General features: G+C 38.5%; 1 protein-coding gene across 1 annotated transcript in view; it reads right to left on the bottom strand.

The window, feature by feature from the left end:
* The window catches only part of LOC113170474 (vacuolar protein sorting-associated protein 13B), a 278,722-nt gene that overhangs the window by 212,647 nt on the left and 42,248 nt on the right, over positions 1-23,827 (bottom strand). The window contains 4 exon segments of the mRNA XM_026372581.1: positions 3,982-4,166; positions 16,368-16,492; positions 20,149-20,343; positions 20,877-21,046. Of these exon segments, the coding sequence (XP_026228366.1) occupies positions 3,982-4,166; positions 16,368-16,492; positions 20,149-20,343; positions 20,877-21,046 (675 nt within the window).

Raw genomic sequence — 23,827 nt, 5'->3', positions numbered from 1 at the left:
GGTTCCCACCAGGATAACTTTTCTCAGTTGTAGAGTCCTGTCTTTGAGTATTGTCGTGTGGTATGATGTGAAGCCTAATAAGCCTTTTATGCAAGCACCTTTATCCAACTAGACCTCCCTGACCATATTTCCTTGTCTTGCCAGGACTGATATCCTCTTTACTACCATTACTGTTACTGGCGTGGCTGCTACTGCAAACCACAGAGGCATCCAGAGAGTATAAACAGTGAAACATATGAGATGGACTGGAAAAGGAAGAGAAACAATAAAAGAGAACAAACTAAAAGAGAACAAACTAAAAATAAACAGGATTAGAAGAAGAAAATGAGATAAAACAAACAATGGATTTAAAATGAGAGGAGTGACAGATAGCGATGAGAAAAAAGAAAGTTGGCTAGACAGTAAAAAAGCAAAACAGAAAAATTTTATTAGACAGTAAAAAGCAAGTTTAGTTTGTTAAAGTAAAAAAGTAAAAATGGGAGTAACGAAAGAGGGAAAATGGCATGAAAGAGCTGAGAAAGGGTTGTTACCCTCATTGAGAAGATTACCAGGCTAAATGAAACCCATAGTATAAAGATGCATGTACTAATGTGTGCACAATGACATCCACTTACTCATGGGCCTTTTAGAGTTTAACCAGACTTTAACCAGACAAATAAGGTATGTAGTAAATATTTCCTACACAGCTCACCAATAAAATAGAACACTAGTGTGATATTCACTAGAATGCAAAACGAAGCTCTTACATTAATGTATTACCACATAAATCTCTGCTAATGTCTACACCAAGCTCCCAAAAAAAAGAAATCACTGGAAATCAAAGCTATTCAACCGACAGTTTAAAAAACCAAGCTGTCATGCAACGTGACTGACAATATCTGATTCTGAAGGAAAATAACATTTTACAGTTTGTTTTCTGATTTAACTCATTTGTCTCTTGGTTTCACATGCTTTACTGTCTATGCTGCTTGCTGCATTACTGTCATTGAGCCGTGCAGTAACTCAGTATTACAAATCCTAACAGCTGCGATCCAATCAACTGGCAGTCTCTGACAGTTGCTTTAATCTGAGTCCACCGATTATCTACTACTATTATTTTAATTTTACAGTCGAGCAGTCTCTAGAAATTAAAACTGAAGCTTTGTTTTCCTTGTTTTTTTTTCTCTTGCTCAACTGCAGAATTTCTTTTGGACGGAGAATAAAATGTTCAAAAACTACACAAATCGTTCCCCCGCAAAAGGACACTGACCATCTGTGTTATCAGCTAGACCTCGATATGAAACACCTTCTACTATTGAAAAATTCCATAACATCAAAAGAGTAAAGGGAGGAGGGATTCCAAATGGAATGAAAAGGAACATGTTCAAAGTGAAAAGCTTTGTTTGCCATGTTTAGTGTTTGGCCTCAGCCTGTGAACACGTGTGTCAGCTCTGTCCTGCCAATAGCCTAATGACTGCTAGTTGATGATAGAAGAACAAACACAGGACTTAAATCTGGATAAACATCTGACACTTGTAAGCATTACAGCAGCCAGTCAGCTAGCAAATCACTCATCCAGCTACTGCTAAGACTGCAAACACTTTTAATTCAAAGACAGCTAAAAAAGATCATAAGTTAAACAGTACAGTACACATATCTATCGTTAGGTTAAAGAAAGTAGAATTAAGAGCACTGTTTCCATTGAGCTTTCCATCAAGAGTTATCATTAAGAGTGTCAGGTCTTTATGGTAGCAATTACACCATGTTTGAAGCCAATGCATAAGTACCTTAAACCCTGATGGCGTTGACAACTACTGGCTGACTCCAAAAGTGTCAAATTCTCCCTAGAAATACTTTGTCAGTAATATTTTATAAATATACATTATGGTCTTAATCTTTTAATTTAGAGTTGGTGGTAAGTGTATTTCACCTTAATAACCTTGGACGTGATATTAGGTGTAATCAGAGTTCCTGAACTTCCACAATCATTATACACAGTAACCTTAACCTAGGTTATCTGGAAGATAAGTCATGGCAACTGGACTACTCTACAAACCAATGGCTGATGTCATGCGTCGCTGCATCCACTGTATAAAATATTTATGGTCCATCCGTCACAGAAGCCAAAACTAGTCAGTAAGATTTCACTGGACACAACACTGACACACCAAAGCATACATACATGTTGTAAAAAGTACAACATTTTTCTCTAGCATACAAACTTTACCTCATGTACGTCTCCTCTTTTTGAGCTAACATTAACGACAGACTGACTCAGGCAGCTAAGGCCTATGAGTGTCCCCACAGAAATCATTTATAAGGTTTTTTTGCCCCACTAAACATACGTATACTTAAACACATCACCTATTCCCCTTCACTTTGTTGCCTTCAAAACTCAAATACTCTTTCCCCCACTGCTCTTTTTCTAACCTGCCAGCACACAAACCAGATGTGCAAATGTTTCTCTGTGTTGCTAGTCAAGCCCTGTTCCAAGAGAAAGGCAGAGAGGAGAGGAATATGTGACTTCACTCCACGGGAGACCAGTTTCATAAATTTTGGCAGCTCTACAACATCGAAGAAGGTAGCTTGGCCGGCTTGGCCGAGAGAGAATGTTGACGGCATACCAAACAACGTGATCCTAATGAGTTGGAAAATCCCAGGCCCTCCAGAGGACTGTCCAGATGCTACCGTCATGAGAAACGCTACTGTTTTATTGAACTGAGGCTCTCCTCCCTTACTTTAACAAGGGGCAAAGACTATTATTTGACCATTAGGACAACCTAGGCGAAGTAAAGTGTAAAATTGTTTTAAAATATATTTGCCCTGAGATGCAGGTGCAGTACATCACACTTGCCACAGGACAATTTTATCTTCACACTTTTCGCATGTACTATAAGTGTAAAATTGGGATTAGATTAGAATTAGTTTTAGATCTTGTATGTACTTGCACTCTTGGTTAAAGATGTGCAGTGTAGTATCTCAGAGCTACTATTAGGTTGAATCATGTTTTAGGTGAATGACATGTCTGGCACATGTTGGGGTGAGCTCTGAGAAATAACTGTAAAACTTTTCATAAGAGAGCCTAACCACTTTAAGCTGTAGTCAGTTCCATATATTTTTCCTGAAAATTTACTGTTACTGAGAAATAAGCTTTAGTCTTAGTATAGAATTTGAACAAAGGACAGTTAATGAACTTTATGAGAAAAGAGAGATTTCAATAAATCAGCTACAATAATGAATGCATTAACATCTAAGACAATAGTCTAAAAGAGACCAGATGAGCAAAGCAATGTAGTTTGTTCTTTGTTTCATCACTATTTATGACTGAAATACAGTATGAGATGCTAAACACATTAATCTTATGTGTGGGTATTTTTTTATTTTGCCGATTGACTGAGTTGCCATTGAAGAAATATAAGTGCAACCCTATAATAACAACTGTGTTACAAAAACAAATGAAAAAAACACACACACACACACACACAAAGAGACCATTGCCTTGTTAAGCAATTACTAACACATGCACTGGAAACACAGCCTCTGCTTCTCTGTAATGAAATGGATCCCTTTCGCTTCTCTCACACCTACAGTATAGTAATCACCTGTCTGTAAGAAGGAAATCTAAGGCACAACCAGACAGCTTAGTGTAGGTGGAAAGGTCATGGGTCACTTCGCGCGCGCGCACACGCACACACACACACACACACACACACACACAGAAAAACAGAATAGACACACACGTATCTCATATTGCCCATAGTACAATTGAATTTGAATGCTATGAAGATGTGGATAGTCCATGATCTGCTGAGTTTTAGAAAGTCCTTACACCACAAATGTAGCTGTAGCTGCCCAAAGATGAGGAGAAAATTACCCCGCTTATTAAAATTCACATTCACTTTTACAAAAGAAATTCATGAAACTGGATTATTGTGTATGAGCCTTCTTTTGAACACACAGGCTCAATATACTTCACAGAATCTATTCTAGAGCATTATTTACCTCGTGCTTTGTACACCTCACTGAGCAGGCTTTCGCTGAGTGTCACTGGGTTTCCATTGATCATGCTGTGGGTCCAGCTCTGACAGATCACTTCAAGCAAAAGTGTCTGGGCCCTTGTGGCCTGAACAGTGAAGTGGGGAAGCTCAAAAATAAACTCTGTGATGGGAACTGAAGACCTTTTGCTCCTGTAAGAGAGAGACAAGAGACAAAGAAAAAATGGTTAAATAAAGTGAAGTACATGCAGTGGGAGTGTCAGGATACAGTGACAATAATAAATGTAAGAATGGAGAGTTGCACATAAGTGCTAACATCACTGAATGAAAAAGATACCAGTGGAAACAAATGGTTCACAACTTCCACATATCCATCAATATCACATCGCAATATAAAACAGCTCATTGATAGTATAAAGGGCCAAATAGGTAGAACTACATTCCAAAAGCAAATTGAAGAAGTACTAAGTGAAAGCCAAGCTTTCCTTAGTTACTTGGCAGGTAGGTGTAGTTTGCTGCCGACCCTTCTCTCCCCTCCGTCAAAACTGTGATGATGATTTATGTGAAGAGATGTACAGCCCAGAAATCTTACCCTGAAAGAAATCTCTACACATTTAACATTTCATCTGTCTCCAAGAGTGTCGAGGGAGAGCATTTGTGTGTGTATGTGTATGACAAGCTGATGAGTTGAGTGTTCAGGAGGATGAGGTAACAGCACAGTCAGACGGAGTTCTCCAGGACCCTGTCCATCAGAGCTTCAGTGCAACTTGCACTTTCTCATGTTTGTCTCTCCTATTCACTCTCTAGTTATTCATATAGGCACACATTTAAATGCACCTCTCTGATACTGCACACACAGACATCACCAAGGCTTGGCTTTTACACATGTCTGAGTGTGGTGATCTGTCATCGTCATGACATTTTTCACTACCTTTCATCTGCCCCGTCTACTCTGCATCTTTAGGAACATTCATTCACTGGTAAAATCCAAGAATCGTCGGTGAGATAGGTTTAGTGGAGGGGTGATAAGATTGCTTGAATTCATATTATAAAGGGAGCAGAGAGGCACTGCCCTCAGTGCAGTGCTTTCAATAAATAGAGCAACGACTAATTCAATGGAGGGCTACAGTGTGTAAGGAACAAGGATCACAGTTTATTTAATCAGACATCCACTCCTGGGTGCTCCCAGTTCAGAGTGTTACACGTCAAAAGGTCTCTCCTATAGTGCAGCAGCCTTGCAATCATTTAACTCCTCTTCAGACTTTCTTTAGTCTTCTCCTCTCTGCCCCTGTGCCTTTACCTCTTTTCTGCTCCTAGATGGTTCAGCAGGATGACAACTGTTATCAACTTTTAGCTGCACAAAGTCAGGAGCAGAATTTTCAGCTGTCTTAGCTGCTCAAGGGGGAACTACTATAAGAACGTGTGAGAGCGTTTCATAAAGAGAGATTATGAGTAGAGGGAAAAACAAAGGCAGTACAAGAGAGAAAATAAACTCCAAACCTGTCAAGTTCGATGAGTTTACCTTTACACATTTTGAAATCCCTGGCAACATGTGGTGCATTTAGCACCATGGTGAACCATGCAATGTCATGCTTCTCTCCTATTAAAAAGTACTACTGTAGCGTACAATATGGTGAGACATCAATCAAACCAATCTTCATGTGTGCTTTTGTGTGTTCAAATGCATACATGCCTGTGTGTGTATATGTAGTTAGATATCATCCCTGAACAACAGAAAGGGAAGGGGGTCCAGCAACAATAATGTCCCCACATGCAAAGCAAATGTGCCTGCAAAGCCACTTCAATGGGAGAACTGGCAAAGGATGAAAGTTTGTTGGCTTACTCAAGTGTTTATAGCATTTCAGGGGTGCTGTCATGTGCATGCAGTCCTCTAAAACTTTAATTATGCACCTGTTTTTATTATATTATGCCCAATTCTTTGTGAACAGCAACTTAAATCTTGGAGCTAAATGAGAAGCAGAAACTCTCATTAGGGTGTTTGGAGAATGCTCAACGTGAAGACAGCCAGACACTCATCGGTTTTCATTAAGTAGCTGGCACAGTCTGTCTTTCTTGCTGCAACATGGTAAACAGCTTTCTGGCAGGCAACTCTTTCACTTTTACCACAGGCTGTGAATGTAACAAAAGTGTTCAAGAGGTAAAAATAGCGGTACTAATACCTGCAGCATTAAAGACAGCATCAAATTACTACACTAAAACATATACTATGTCATAGAACTTGAAACAAAAGATTTTATTCACTGCTATAGGAAAAAAAAAATCCATAACAGAAATGGAGTCTCTAACCCAGGGAACAAATCTCATTAAAGCATACTTCTACTCTTATAAAATGGAGACCCATCAGAAATGGGCCCACAACCCATGTGGGATCCTGACTCATAATTTAACAAATCAGGTCCTTGGCTCAAACATCAGTGGCTCATAGAAGAGGCCGTGTCTGACCCCACAGTAGTCTTTTAAGTGAATAACTTATTTTATCAAAATGCAGAGGCCACTGGGAATATGTAAGGAGGAAGTTGAAATTAGTCAAGAGCTATGAAGAATAAGGTGTTTTAATTTCCTCTGGTATATGTCAACAACATTATGCCTCGTTTTCGGATCTGTTCCCTGTTGGTTCATTAACTGAGGGACAAAGAACTAGACTGGGGATAGAATGGCCACTTGGTGGACTTCCTGATTATTTGGCTAAGTAGCCGACTGGTACTTATTGTGTCCATTGTGCCTGCCAGTTTTTACATCTATATTTTGATTTAAACAGCATCTGGATAACCACATGTCTGCACCAAACTCTTGTCATATCATAATAGCTGAGATCAATTCAGACCAATGTTTTACAGGCTAGTCAGCTCCTACTCCAGTTTTGTCTCACTGTGGTCATGACTATATTTACACAAATAGAGCAGGGGCTCTAACAGGCTGTGAATGATGCCACACACCAGCAGATAACTGTACAAATGAGAAAAATTCCAAATATGCACATAAAACATTATGAGCACCTGTCTTATATACTGTTGCAAGGTCTGTTTCTGATGATGGCGGACCAGCTGTCAGTCAGGCTTTGGAGTTGCTGTAGTCACTTTTGTCAGAATTAAATTTGTATTTACCTAAAAATTAGGACGCACAGATTTGTGTGGCATCTTGCATTAGCTTGTATTTTCTGTTATGAATATAAACATGCTCATTTATTAAAACTGCATTGTTTATTTGTAACTGTTAAGTGCGTCATTAATTTAGACTTTGGGATGCTCTTCAATATTGGGAAGCAGAACAACTTCTGGGTTTACCAAGGATCAAGGAACAATCAATTAAGAGAATTAGGATGTACAGCCTGCGTTATTACATCCCGAGAAAAAAGGTCCACAGATACATAGCCATTCATGTAAGTTAAGCTTACTAGGTGACTAGGTGGTTAATACATGTTAATACATGTGGTTAATACATGTGTACTATACATTTGTCTATCTTGTTGACAGTAAATATGTTAGCATAGTAATTATGACTGATCTGCACCTACACAGTATAGGCACTACTGTGAGTTATTAATCCTATATCAATCATTACAATAAGGTCTACTTATTGGACTTGTGCCACTCTATCCTTTCTCTTTCTTTGAACCAAATGGTGTAACTTTCATTTCCCAATACTCTATCATAACACCTAGCCCCTCCTCAGACCACTACTTATAGGTTCTCATACAAACAGACCCGTAACAGTAAGTAACCCAGAAAAAATTAGGAAAAAGCATGAGGGAAAAAAAATGAGGGAAAAAATGTCATGTGCATAGGCACGAGAAGAACTGACCACAAACATGCAGGTCATATGTTATTCTCCTGATAAAATAATACCTTACATGGAGAGTCTCATTGAAAAAGTCATTGGGAAAAGCTCCAGTACAAACTCAGCAATTGCAGAATTGATAGGTTGTTGCTTTGTACTTTAACAGACAAAAATAAATGTTGTGACATTGAAGGTTGGTTGAGGTGTGTGGAGGTGTGTGTTTGTGTGTGTGTGTGTGTGTGAGTGTGTGTTGCATGCAGATATCCACCATTGTGTTGAGGTCTGGATATGTTGGCATTAGTTCACATCTTCTGACAGATGACATTACTGAGAAAGCAAGTGAAAAGCAAACTATAATTCCTGAACTGCAGGGCCAAATGTGTTCAGCAAATTCCTAATGGTTTACACAGTGTCCCAGAACACAAGCATGGAACCCACTCTCAGTTTCCAAAATATTAACTTTGGTTATTACTCATATCCTGTACAGTACCAAAAACCAGTTGCCTCACTCTTTCCAAAATATAGTGATACAAACAAAAGAGATTGACAGAAGATGTGGAGCAAGGTGCCTGGGCTATCAGCTAAAGAGTGAGGCACATTCTTAGAAACTCACCTTTACAAACACATGTTCTCTCACACAGGTGTCTGTAAAGGGAGTAAAAGGAGAAATCCCACATGACCTGGGACATGCTACTCTAATACACTGTTAAAAGTTAGTGAAAGTATGGAAAAGATAACACAGGCTAAATTCAAGGAAGAAGAAGAAACAAAAAGCCAACAAGACAATCAACTGTGACAATCCTCACAATGTGCTACTTTTTCTTAACTTATCTAAGTCTGTTTACAAAGTCCACATTAGCGCCAATGCAATTCATTATGGGCTGACATATTTGTCTGATAGATACAGAAGATAGCCACTGTTTTGTGACCCGTGATAAGTTATCTGAAGTTTCTACAAATCATTCACTGTCACACCCTACCAAACAAAACAAAAACAAACATTGCCCAAATTAAAAAGTTAACAAGAACCTCTGGAACGTTTTCCAATATTTAGAGCTACTTTGGAAGGATCCATTCTGAACATAGAAGGAAAGAAAGACTGACAGCTTGTACCTTATGGTGCTTCTCCGACTTGAAGAACTGCAGAATTCCCCATCTCTCCAAGCCAAGGTCACTGACCCCTCTTGAAAATAACCAGAGTGAATTATGGGCTGCTCTCAGGACCCCTCTTTTATCTTACTACAAAAGACTCACTACAGTGTCTTGCAAAGTCTCCAATTGAACATTATAAATCATGCAAGCACTTCACACTGAAGTATAACTTGGTGGATGGCAAAGTTAGTCATTTTACCACCTGGATGTCAATTAGGTCGAAGAAAAGAAAAAAACTTCTTGAAGGAAAACAAATAAAACAAATCAAACTCTAATCTACTTTATGTTTTCATAATATTCATTTAAGTCATTTGATTAATTGGCTCTGGTATTAGGTCAAAAGGTTAACAAATGCTTTTATCATCAATAGCAGACATAAACGCCCCACAGCAATTGTTAGGACTTCTTTCTTGTGATTCTGAGTGAACTCTGAAAATGCCACTTGAGCATGTAACAGAAAAGCAATAAATAAAGAGGATTTCCCAAATGTGGTTTAAGTTGTATTAAAGCAATCTTTCCAGCACACACAGATTACACATGACCACAGACAAGTGACAGCACTTTGAAAAATCAATACACAGTTGAGAATGTGCATTTCTTTCAGGGAGACAGCAACTATATTTGTGGTCACGGTTTAGAGTTTTGTGGTTCCTCAGGGTCAAAGGTGTTCCATGTGTGCATTTCTCAATCAATCATGGCTCTGAACAGCCCATACTCTTCATAAAAAGAAACACTCCACTCACTCTCTCTTCCTTTAACACACACACACACACGGCCCTCCTCTTCTTCCCATCTGGACTACCCCTGACACACATGTGCACAACTTCACACACGCAAACACACACACACACACACACACACACACACACACACACACACACACACACACACACAAAGATATGCATTCTCAGGAGAGGGTTTCATTACACAAGGATTACTAAAAGAAATGTTTTAATCAAGTTGTGCAGACAGCTGCAGAACGCAAAGCGAGAAAATGGCAATGACGTGGTTCATCAGGCGTTAAAGGAAAACACATCAAGAGGCTTGTGTGTGTGTCTGTGTATAATGATGCATCTGCGTGTGTGTCTAGCTTCCTGCCTCTACCCTAAATGTCCAGCTGTGGTCCTTAAAAGGACAAACGGAGACGGGAGACTTCGGTCCAGAGAATAAAGACCTAATGTCACATTTATATTTTCAGATTTTGTTGCAGGCTTAAATGTCTTGTCGTCCCAACAACAAGAGTCAAACTCAACAGAAGTACTGGCTGTCCATTTTTTTCATCCAGTTGAGTTGTCTTCAGTATTATTCTCCCAAGGCCTTTGACTTTCATGCAGATGGCCTTTGAAAATAAGAGTATAGACCCCAGTGAGTTTGGTTCACTGCCACAAGTTGCCTGGTTAAATGAAGTGTAAATAATTTTTTTACTCACATTGATACTAATGTTTTTCTACCTTAATACCAACTGCAGATTTTTCATTAAGTAGCTGGTGGGGGTTGTTTGTGGGAAGCAACGGCGCAGTACTGAGGGCAAGTAGGGCAGACAGGACAGTGGAATGCACACTACATTAGATGATAATCCACTCACAGCTGATAATCCACCTACTCTTCCCTATTTCCCAATGTTTTCCCTCCCTTAAGCTTCAGTTCCTCAGATGACTAATTTAGGCCTTTAATATTCTTTCAGTAAAATAAAAACATCAACAGTGATCACTGAACCTATAGGCTTGGTGTTGTCCAGTACATTCAAGCACATCTCATGATACTGTATGGTTAGATTTGCAAAACATTTGAAAACATACCAGAGCTTTTACAATTTTAGGGCTGAATTAAATCCATGTTGATTTAACTACCAAATCGCAGTTGAGACAACTGAGTGACTCTTGTTTCTCCAGTTAAGAGAAAGAAGGGTTGGAAAAAAAGAAAAAAAGCATGGAAGGCTTAATCAAAAATGAGACATTAGATATTAGCTCAGAGCACAAGCTTTGCATTTGCTGATGCCACTAATATGAAGTTCCTCAATATGTCCTTGGATCTCTGGCCGTCATAAAACAAAATAAAACAGACACCAGATGCAGAAGTGATAAAAGCCTAAAGTTGGCCAAAATACTTTTTAGGCACACAAAATATGGATGTTTTCCCTAACTCCCGTGTTAAGTAAAAAGTGGAACAATATTCCATCATATGCCAAATCAAGCTTTTAATACACACCTGTTAATACAAAGCTTCTACTTTTTGCAGTGTGTGCCTACATCTATTCAGCTTCATCATGTGAAAACATTCCTGCAAGAACAGGGGAAGACTTTGTTTATGTGCTGCCTTGTTCAACAAAATTCTCTGCTGCTTATATGGCCTCTGAACCACAACTCACAGCTTAGCATAACCACAGCAACCACATGATGATTTAAGGTCATTCAATTATCCTTCACTATCACAGCTCTGTGTAACTTTCACCCTGCGTACACAGAGCTCTCAGATAAGACCTCGATGAGTAACACAAGTGATCATTTCGTTTAACACTCAACCCAACGGCCAATGCAGAAGATGTGTGTGCATGTGTAACCCTATCTTTCAAAATCTTTCTTTTTTGATCTTCACTTTTAAAGAAGAAAAACGTTTCCATCCACCATCTATATAAGCCTAAACAATTTAATCAGTTAAAATTATTTTTCAAATCCAACTTGTTAATGGCACTGCCTGCCAAAATAGCTCATAAACAAATGTATCAGCCTCATCAGTTCATATACATTTGGTAAATTTGATTTTGAGCTTTATGGTTTACTACTGAAGGGCAGAGAAAGCATTTGTCCTCCTGTTTTTGGCAGTGCTTGGAGACATAGACCAGGAGCAGCTTGCTATGAGTAACTATGAACAGGAGTAATGAGGCATAATAATCTCACCAGGGGTGTCATTCCTCCAATGCCTAAAGCAGCATTCATAAATCATAAGGGCCTAGCCTACTGGCCCAGACATAGTAATGGACTTCTCAACTTCACATAAAAATCTTACAGGTAGTGCTAAAAACTGAACTAACCATTGATAATGTAATAGAGTAAGACCAGTAATTAGATATCAAGGGAAAACCAACATTCTTTTCTATTCATAAACATTTGCAAGGCAAGTGAGCTTTTGTGGCTCTGTAACATGCACCTGTAATGCCACATGCTTTAAGAAATTATCCCCTCAGAAATAGCTAAGTGCAGAACAGGGGCTGCTAAAAATGCCACATAAAGGCTGGTGTGGGACTGAATTATGGTCTGCAACGCAAAGAGCCACACTGGGCTGCTGCTGGTTTGTTGGTTGGTGGGCCCCCAGTCTTGGCTTGCTTCCATATGCCGTTGCTGTCAGGTTTTGGAAAGATCAATGCAGGTGCCACTGCTAACATCCCCTCCCTACTGCCTCCTTATTCCCACACATTTTTTCTGCAGGCACTGATTTTATCTGGCATAACAAGTTTAACAGCTAGTCCAATTGAGGTTCCATGTTAAGTTGTGGCCCCATATATTGCCTTTCATTATGGATAAGTACAGCCTGATGCTGCTCAGCTGCACTTTAATTCACTAGGAATGGAAGCTCATTTCTCAGGATTTTGGCTTTTTCCTAACCAAATGACTGCTTGGTTAATATGGCAGTGTATACTAAGAGGAGAAACATCAACCAGTGTGTTTACATGCACTTAAGTAACCTGGTTACAGGCACTTCAAATACAGTCATTATCTTTCTATACTATCTAAAAACATTAACATTAATATAATTTTGTATGACTATATCAGAATATTGTTTTTTTTTTTTAGGTAATTACACACAGTGATGCTGATGTGATCTCGACATCGCAACCTAAGATCTAGTGACAGTGATCAAGTGGACCAAAGCTTATTGTTTAACAACTGCAAACACTCACTTGTAGTTGTATATTAACTATAGTGATGCCTTGTCACAATGCCACAGGGTATCACTCTAAAAAAATCACCACTATGACATTGAGAACAGGAACACATTTCAGTTGGTTGTGAATTTTCCTATCTCTAAAGTTTATTCCCACATTTTCACAGACAATTTGTGGGTTGCACTACAACATTCAATGTCATTTTATGTTATGTAGTTAAACATTAGAGCTGGGCCTAGAGGGGCATTTTGGAGAATGTTGACACAGAAGCCAGCAAAACTAACTACTCTAACATGTAAATGTATTGCCAATACATTGGTTTGACTATTCTATCATAAAGTGATATTTAAGAAAAAACAAGGACAGAGTCCTAAAATGCAATTGCTGCCTCTTAAAAGTTTCCTTTTGCTTAGAAACTGAGGAAACAAAGAAATTTAAGTCTAATAACATCCAAGGTCCTACACACATGATCAAATGCCAAGTTAAAGGCAGGACTGGCTGAGAGAAGATCAAGGCCAGAGGCTCCTTGCTGCTAACGGTGTGAAGTAAGATCCTTTGTGGTGAGACTGCAGGAACTGTGAGCAACTTATCATTATCTGTGATGATGCTGGGTCTTCAAATATTTCCACTGGCTCTCCAGATCCTTTATGATCATACATGTATGCATGGATGCATGTGTGAGGCATATAATGTGTGCATATGACTTCGCTTCCATCACTTTGTGTACTTTCATAATCCAAGCTATCTTTCTGTTCTGTCAGTCAAAATTTCGTTTTAATACTGAGTCCAGAGGAAGACAAATCTAAAGCTACCTATGACACTGGGAATGGAAAGGTTGATCCAGGAATCTGCATAGCAAAACTACTAACAAATGACCAGCTGAAAGGTGCTCTTTTCTCACTACCCCTCTCAGACTCCTTTGTCAGTATCTCAGTGTCTCTCCTGCACTTTTATTAGTGTCTTTTGCTTCCCACTTTTGTTCATATTTCTTTAAAACTTCAAAAGCTTGTACAGCTGTGTTCAGTGCCTGCTGAGAGAACAGAACATCTTGGAAAGAGGTGAGGACTTACATCAGCACTAAGGAGGAGTTCCAAAACAAACATCAATACAGTGAAATTAAATGCTACCACCTGGTGGAGTACATCTTTTGGCAGCTCCAGTGACCCCATGTCTCACTTTAGGGCTCAGCTTTCAACTTTGGTAGAGAAACTATCTAACTGTACATCCATCATGCATACTGTCAAATCAAATGTGATCTGTAATACTGTATTTCTGCTGGCAACATTGTGCATGAATGTGAATCTCATAGATCAAACACATACAGCAGAATAAAGTACGATTTTAGCCTTTAAAATTTAAAATCGAGTCATTTTTTCATTACCATCTATACACAGAGCAAAAGCTACTCTGTGGCAACTTATTTTGGCAGAAGACATCAGTGTAATAGGAAACAAATCACTATTCACCTACTGTCATTGCTGCTCACCACTTAACCCCCTCTACTTCTCCCAGTCATTGTATCTACTTCTCTGTTAAACCTGCCCATCCTCATCTCTCCAGGACTAAAACAATGAGGGGTGGTAATTTGACTGCAAGACAGTCAGAAAGAGTCAAATATGAGTCCCTTAAAGTTTGAAATCACAGATTTAGAGCTCACACACTCCCACTTGCATATACAGGAACAGTGTAAAACATTCAGGCAGTGGTCAGAAATCGTATAGGCGTGGTTTTAACCTTTCAGAAGCATCAAGTGAAATTTAAACTTGAGATGAAGAGGAAATTATCTTTGATTTTACATATTTTTAGATAAGAGCACAATGCTATCATGTATCATGTGAAAGTGTTCACATCACACTAAGGTAAGGCTCCTGGTGCATACTGTTAGTAAACATCACTCTGAATAAAGGTCTGAAGGTTCTCTATGTGGCAAGCTAACCACTGTACAGTAGATGCAATGCCATTGGAGAAATCAAAAACCGTCTACAGCTCTTTGAAATGTTTACATTTAAACTAAATAGGGGATATTGGTTTAACATGTACTGGCTGCAAGGTGTGGGATAAAGGGCACAGTGTGAATCCCTGTGTTTGTTTTAGATTTTCCAGATGATAATTACTGAGCACACAGTGACAGCATGAATTGTGGAGAGAAAAATTTGCCTAAAACATGTCTGTATTTCACATATGTAAAGATTGATTTGTTACTATATCAAAGTAGTTGGAAGTGCTGGAATTCCATTTCAGTAGGTGAGATTGAAGACAAGGCCCCACTTAAATACACTGGAGTAATAATGTACAGCGCATAATGGCTTGGCTTCAATTTTGCATTGCATGTCGTTGCACGGATTCATAATTTAAACCTACCATAAGATCATTCAACTTCTGCCATTGTTCTCTTTTTTCCTTACTCTCCTTTATCCATTTTCTAGTGTACAATTAGCTGCATAAAATCTCCACATTTGCCATTTGTGCAGTTCTTCTCCCTATCCATTTCTCCTTGTTATCTTATGACATTTTAACTGCATTTGACATTTGACAGATTCAACCTTGAAAAACTAAAATATTTCTTGTCCATCTACTAGATACAGTGTTGGCTTTTTTTTCCTCGGTTTATGTTTCAAATCATTTGAGAAACAGTTGCAGTTGTTACCTAATGACCGTTTTTCCTACTTCCCTACTCCACTTGCTGAAGAAGTGGCTCATTTGTCACTTTAAATACCCTGTGATGCACTGTCTACATGGAGCTACAATTCTCTTTATGAAGCACAAACATATGGGTAACAGCACATATAAATACACCAACTCAAACAAACTGTATACAGACAGTCAAGCCTGAACATAAACACCCCCCAATAACACATACAGTTTGCACAGGTGGCACACACCTTAACCTTTGCAAAAACAAAAGAAAAAAATCGTTTCCTGAGTTTCTTCAGCCATCGCATCTATGAAAAGAGTAACCATAACAATCCATGTAAGTAGCTTTTTTAAGGAATAAGTTGAATATGTAGAATAAGGGAAAGGGGAGCAATTACTCTTAACGGTACATTACACTCCATCATTCACACAACACTGCATCTAACAAAATATAGTCTATAATGCTTTTCTGCACAGCAAACTACAGTTTTCTGTGCACTAAAATATTTTTTGGAGGCAGACTTAGGATGCAACGTTAAGTCAAACATATGATGTTTTTACTTCCAAAAAAAACAAACTCAAAAACCTGAGGATATGGGTCGGGTTCACTTTAATGACAGCAGTGTTACTAAACAGCTTCACATACATGGAACCTAATATCAGTTAAGCAATCAGCATAAGAGATAGGCTGCATACACTTGCAAAGACCAGCACAAAAATGTCACAGACTGAGCTGGTAAAATGTGACAAAGTAAGTGTGAAATTAATATTGTGCAGGATTAGACTTCACTTTGCAGGGTGTCACACGTCAATCCTATTCACATAATTCACATTAGAATTCAATTACAGCCACTGACGGGTTCACAAAGTAACTATCTACATACGCACTTGAATTTCCATCCATAAAACAAATGCTCCAAACTCACCAGTATGAAGGCATCTGTATCAGTTTCCCGTAGAGTGCAGTGCTAAAGGAAGGGATAATAGGGATGAGAGGCAGGAAACTCCCTGTGCTGTCATGGCATGTCATGCCTGCCTGGAACCCAAAAACCTGTAAAATAAAAGACAAAGAAAAAAAAAGGAAAGCATGAGGGAGGGATTGGGGGGGGGTTAAATAAATTAACTAGATTTGGATGACCAAAAAACTAAATAAATAAAAAAACATGTCAGCTCTCGACATGTTTGACTTGATATCATAAAACACAAATGCACCCATTACTGAGTGCAGTTCACTAGTGCCACTATTTACTATAAGCTATATACAGACTGAGGTTTTCAGGAAAATAACTGACATTTTCTACAATTAAGTAATGTAAAAATACTGAAAAACACAGCTAAAAAGCTCTATTGAGAGCCAGAAATAACAAAACACTCTTGCTTTCTTGAAATTAACAGCACAGACGCAACACACTTTATATGAGTCAGATTGCTCACAGCAAGATTCCAACATTGCTGTTACATTGTGCAGTAACATTTATGTATTGTGTAATATTTAATTTAATTTAATGTTGGAGGTAGTTGATGATGGCTAGCCCCAGGTGTCCCACATGCAGCTGCTGTACACTATTTGCACAGAGCAGTAGTCATTCATTTCCTACAAATGAAGGTTTACAAAACCCGTTGGCTGTGCAGATGGCTCAGAGTAGGCCAAAGAAACATTTGGACAAAACTGAAAATGAAAATTCATTTATAATAGTAGCATAACTGGTCGGCATGGAACATGGAATATTACAGAGCAGAATAGTACATCAAATTGAATTGTAATACTGTCATGAGTGTATATGGATTCAGAAGTAATTTTGGGGTCATATTCACTGCAGCCTCAGAGATTTAATTTCCTTTCATCAGCAAGAGGTGAGTAGTTAAATAGATAGGATAGGTTTTCTACTATGATAGGTCTATTTACCTTTGTGCCTGCTTGGGGAGTAAATGCCTTTAACCTGAGTTCTTGTCCACAATCATGAAAAAGTGAGACAATGGCTAACTGCTGCCTACAGGACAGACACCTTAGTTCTGACAGCCAGTGTCAATAAAACACAAATTAAGATAAGCCTCAGTTTATACCTGTTTCAAATTACTTCCTGAATTGGGTGAACTGTGGCCAGAATGACCTTCACTCTGTCACAATCCCTTTGCTAAAATCCAGTGGTGGAATTAGTACCTTGCAGATACAGATGCTGATAGGGTGATTGGTCAGAATGATCCTTTGCAACTGACCAGTTGACCGTTAACCCTGCAGTGACCCTGTGATAAGAACTACCAGCATGATGTCCCTCAAACATCCTGCCTTAAACACACACACACACACACACACACACACACACACACACACACACACACACACCACACACACACACACACACACACACACACACAAACACACACACACACACACACACACACACACACAAAACACACACACACACACACACACACACACACACAAACACACACACACACACACACACACCACACACACACACCACACCTACACCCACACACCATACGAGACCTGGCCAGGCAACCCTAAATTACTTCAGATCTGTTATCCAGGCTTCCTAAAGGATGGATTAGCTGAATTTGCTAAATCCTTGTTAGTTCTATATGTACCCTATAAGGCATTATTGCCTTAAAGCAAAATATAAATACAGAGGACATATGTTACACTCATTTATTCTAGTTTATTATTTAGGGCAAAGCAAATGACAAAACCTATTCTGTTGATATTTTAACTACTTGTTTTTTTTATAGATAATTAATCAAATGGTGCCTGTATAGGAAATTCAAGAACTGCCATGATTTTTTTTACAACACTGTACATGTGCATATGTGCACATATATCAGTACAGCAATAGGTTAGCAGTTCTCAAAGTGTCCACTGTGACAAAAGTAATAGCATTTCAATAACATTTCTTTTGAGTTGTGTGTTCAATAGAAGTCCTTTAAAAAGCAAACTAATACAACTGCCCTGAACAAAAACTCTTAGCATTTTGTTGCACATTTTGAGACAATGACTGCAATTAAGCAATTTCTGTACATTTAAATGAGTCTTCTGCACCTATCAACGGGTATTTTAGCCCACTCTTCAAGAGCAAACTGTCTCAGGTTTGAAGGGTGCCTCCTCCCCAGTACATGTTTCAACTCTTTCCCCATATGTTCAATATGATTTAAATCTCATAGAAGGTCACTTTAGAATAGCCATTCTTAGGTGTTTTTAATTTTGCTCCACAGTGCCTTAAAATTTCATTGTACCCTGCACAAATTTAAGACACCCTGTGCCAAATGCAGCAAAACAGCCCCAGAACATAACCAATCCTTTTTCATGTTTCACAATAGGTACAGTGTTCTTTTCTATTTATGCTTAGTCTTGCATATATGAACATAGAGCTGATGTGACCAGTCTTGTCTCATCTCATCTCATCTCATCTCATTATGATTTGCTTAAGTTCTCCTCGGTCATCTTCCATTAAGTCCACTTTGGCTCCAACAGTAACTGATGGTGATCTGTGGTAATGTGATTTGATGCTGATGTACCTTGACCTTGAATTTCACCTCTAATCTCTTTGGAAGTTGTTCTGGGTTCTTTAGTTACCATTTGTATTATCTGTCTTATCAATTTGTCATCAATTTTCCACTTGCAGCCATGTCCAGGGAGGTTGGCTACAGTCCTGTGGACCCTAAACTCCGAGTAACATGTGCAACTGTAGTCACAGGGACATCAAGCTACTTGGAGATGGTCTTACAACCTTTATCTTTAACATGTTAGTCATGTTAGTATAATTTTCTTTCCATGTTCAGTGTGGTACACACCGTGATACCAAACAGTGCAGTGACTACTTTTCGCCCTTTAAACAGGCAGACTGATTGAAACCACAACTCAAAAGCAATGTCTGATTTTCATTAGTTAACTTTTAGTCATTTTTAATCATTATTACTTTTGTCAGTTTCAAGCTATTTCAGTCACTATTGTGGGTTTTTCTTTATTCAACGGAAGGGAACCAACAGTTTTTTCCACATCTGTATAGAGCAGACACATGAACACAGTACAAACAAAATACAAACCTGTAACAACTGAAGTAAACCAGAGATAAATTGCTGCTAACCAGAAAGCCCAGTGCTATATATGTTATAAGATAGTAAAAAGAGGTCATGAAGGTCATTAAAAGGGTTATTAGGGTCATTTCAGAGTGGGGTTAACACTGTGGCGATTTGGTTGGCTTACTGACTTTGGGCACAAAAGACAAACTGTAAAGAAGGTATGTGTATTTAGAGTCAACAGATGTTAGAAAGGAAATAAAGGTAAGATATAATTAAAGAAACAAAACATTAGGAAAAAAGCATGCATGATAACTGGTAACTGTCTGAAAGGTTTAAAAGGTTTAAACCGGGACATAGAATATCAGCTCTTATGACTGATTTCTTTTGGTAGCAATTGACAAAACACTGTTTTGCATTAAAAATGAAATGGTCTGACTGAAATTATTAAATGCGTCCAGTGGTTTAATTTCTCTAACTCTGTCTGCACACTCTCAGTGAAAATCTGTAAAATGTAGGATACAGCTACTTAGAGAATACTCTTTAAACAATACACTGACAAAGTTAATTAAAATGATTATTAAATGCACAGTATTGTCTTCTTATTTGGCATATGACCCACTTAAAAAGCACAACAATGACTATTAAATAGAATAAAAATATCATTCTCACCTTGAGGTAGACATGTGCATAGCAGTGATGTAGTAGGTTGTCAGAAGGCTGGCTGAGACCGCTGACAGCACTGACCAATTCTGGAGCATACATGGGAACTGAATGTTCAACATTCACCCTCTCCACCTGAAACTGCACGGAAGGTAGGGGGCGCACTTGCTGAAACACTGGCGTGTTAACTGGTCCTTGTGCAGCCTGGGATAGAACAGGACAGATGAGAAGAGAACGTCTTTATTGTCATTGCACAGTTCAAGAACAAGTACATTTGTTTTACATATTAAAAAGTGTGAAAGTAGATAAAAAAAAATGGGAAGAAACACATATTGTTCTAGCTGTAGTCGAAAGTCAGAATAACTGCCTCAAATGTCTAGGTCAACTTTCTCTCTCTGGCAGGTTTAAATTAAATTAGAATTTTTTACATTATGTGAATTGTTTTGTGTTGTTGTCATATGTTTAATGACTTGATTTAATGCTTGAAATGTCTCTTTAAATGATGACCCCATAGTCAAAAGATCAGCAACCATACAAATGAGTATGAACGTAACAAGAAATACAGAATATAATGAAATCTCACATTCCCCCTCCCCAAAATAATAATGAATGTGCATATCCTTTTAGAGACATTTAATTTATTCAGTATATTACTATAAGATATCGAGATATTTTTATCTGAGAAAAGATAGACAAGAAGGATGCTATTTAGAACAAAGAAGGTCTGTGTGCGTTACCTTACGTCCCATGATCACAGGCATTAATGTGTGAAGGAGGTTGAATTCTGCCATGGAGAAAGTGACTGAGACTTGAAGTAGGGTGAGACAAGTTAGTCTGGTGGGGATAAATTCCTCCAAGCTTGATATCACTTCTGGGGTAGCTGGACCATGGCTCTCCTCAACAATTTCTACAGAGACAGGCACACAACAAAAAGAAACATGTTAGCTTTGAAACAACTACTACCACTAGCAAGGTGCAGGAAAAGCAGTAAGTATAATAACAAATACAACTGCTTTCCCTTTGTTTTAATCAAGTAAATCTATATGTAGTTACGCTGGAGTGTAATGTTTTTAATAAAGTAAGGGAAGATGAAAATCCATTTACTTCTTACAGAGAAAGAGGTAAGCTGTAAAGCACACCGATTTTCTCAAGTACTTCTCATTGCCTGTAGCATTAAAACAATAAAAAGGTAATTTCCAATGAAACCACCACCTCATGTACTAAATAAAATAAACACACACACATTAAAAGTACTGGCACATCCATACATTGTTCATTAAAGCAGCTATGCGCTAGCAGCTTTGTTTGTGTACTTTACATATTTAAACCTGCAGAAATTTAAGACAATTAAGTCAACATTGAATAGTGGTCAGTGTTCAATAAAGTAAATAGTACCAGAGCACTGAACTATAAGACTGTGTTTTGGGCATGAGGTGGACCAAAACTTGAGCCCTTTGACACTCAGTGGCATTGGCTCTGGTCTCAGCGCAGCGTTTTGTTGGGCTCCATTCCCAGCTCTAAGGTAGGCCCAGAACCTATTCCCAAAACTGTTACATTTACAATTAAGGTACAGTACAATCAAATAGATAATTCAGGGAGAAGAGATTGGGTCTGATTCATATCATATTCAATATGTTCTGAAGTTTTTCCTTACATTTGTTTTTAAAGGTTCAACAAAAATCTACATTGGATTTATGAAGTTCTCCTGAACCACACATTTTCTTGTTCCCTTGTTCTTATGTTGATCAATGCCATTGTCCTAATAAGGTGAGAATTGTTATTTACCATTGGTAAATGCCCCACCGGTGCTCAAAAAAGGCCACTAGACTGCAGGGCCACGTGCACACACAGGAATCTCACATAGAAATTGAAAAGGAAAGTTGAAGTTGGTGGATCACCGAACTTCACACAGAAGAAAAACTGTCACTACTGCAGAAAGTGAGCAGCAACCAAACTTCATATTTAGTAGTATCAGTGGATACACATTTCAATAACAGATTAAAACAGAATCATGGGATTGCTTTTTCTGTATGTAAGAGTGGCATGTCACATTTCATAGTTTTATGTTTTGCCATGTGCATTAAAATGCTAGTGTACTTTTTGTTAGTGTCAAATGACCACAATGCTTGGTGACCTGGGCTTCAACATAGACTTTGGACTACAACTAGAACAATATGTGTTTATTCCCATTTTTTATCTACTTTCTCGCTTTTTAATATGTAAAACAAATGTCCTTGTTCTGAACTGGGCAATGACAATAAAGACGTTCTCTTCTCATCTGTCCTGTTCTATCCCAGGCTGCACAAGGACCAGTTAACACGCCAGGCTTGGCCAGCCAGGTGCTTTTCTGTGTTTGGAGCTTCCATGTTCTTCCAGAGTCTGCATGGGTTTTCTTGGGCTTCCTCCCACAGTCCAAAGAAACCAGGTTAGGTTAATTGGTAACTCTTAATTGCCCATAAGTGACAATTGAGTGTGAATGGTTGTCTGTCTTAAGTGTCAGCCCTGAGACTGGCCACCTGTCCAGGGTGTGCCTTGCCCTATCGGCTCCATCCAACCTATAGACCTTAGGAGGAAAAGCTGAGGTAAAGGATGGATGTATAATGATTTGTAAATGGAAATGGAAATAATTACTTATATATTGATGGATTAGGGTTTCAAACAGGAAGGTGTTGTTGAGTTGAATATTTGCGAAAGTGCCACCGGAAGTCAGAGCAAAAATTTAGTTAGTGTGATGTGTCAATTTCTGTTGATTAAAACAAGAATGCACCTGTATATTTCCAGGGAGGGTTGATTGTGCACACTGGAGATGATGAGCATCTGCCCAATTTGTTATAGGAAGTGGAGCCACCATCCAATTTGAATGAGTAGAAAACATAGTCATGTTCACCTTACCTCTGCTTCTCTCTTAGCAAGCACTATGAAGCAAGTCTAGTGGATAATCCAGCTATATTTTACACACATATTTTGATATAATCAGACATTGACTACTTGTCTGTTCCACTCTGCTCTGGAAATATTTTTCAGCTTTTAATTCAATTATGTGATCGGGTTGTTTACAGTTATCCTGCAGAACATCACTTACTCCTGCCACTATACAGTTTATGTATTTACCATATGAAATCACAGTTTCATTTTATATTATAATAAATTGGCTATTTCACTCATGGTTCTGGTTATTTTTAATTAGCTCCACCTCTTTCATGTAAACATGTTTGTAGCTAGATAGGAAAACTCTGGCTTTACAGAGGCAACTCTGTGGTACCCAGTTACCTGGGAATGCCAACATGAGGTTCAGTGGAGCCAGATAACCTCAAGACAGCCAGTCAAAGTGAACTCTTTTCATGGTAACTGGCCCCAGCTGCCACAAAAATAATTTGCAGATTGCACATAAAATAATAAACTATATCAAATGAGAGGAGAGGAGAACATGACTTAGAAAAAGACGTAAGGCATGTGTTATTTTATCACTCCCTCTGCAATAGCTACTTTGGTTTCCTCTTTTATCTACTCTCAATTTCTCAATCACCCCCCAGGGCTCTATACCGGCCCTTTTCCAGAAATGCCAGAGAACATAGACACTTATAGAAACAGGAAGGAACACACTGACCATCGCTAGTTTTAGTCAGATGCTCTATAGAAATTACCCCATCATCTATTATCTATCGCAGATGCTGAAACAACCGAAACT

This window comes from Anabas testudineus, chromosome 16 (assembly GCF_900324465.2).
Source record: "Anabas testudineus chromosome 16, fAnaTes1.2, whole genome shotgun sequence".
Classification (NCBI taxonomy): domain Eukaryota; kingdom Metazoa; phylum Chordata; class Actinopteri; order Anabantiformes; family Anabantidae; genus Anabas; species Anabas testudineus.
Note: the sequence above shows the minus strand (reverse complement) of the source record. Positions and strands in the feature narration are given on the sequence as shown.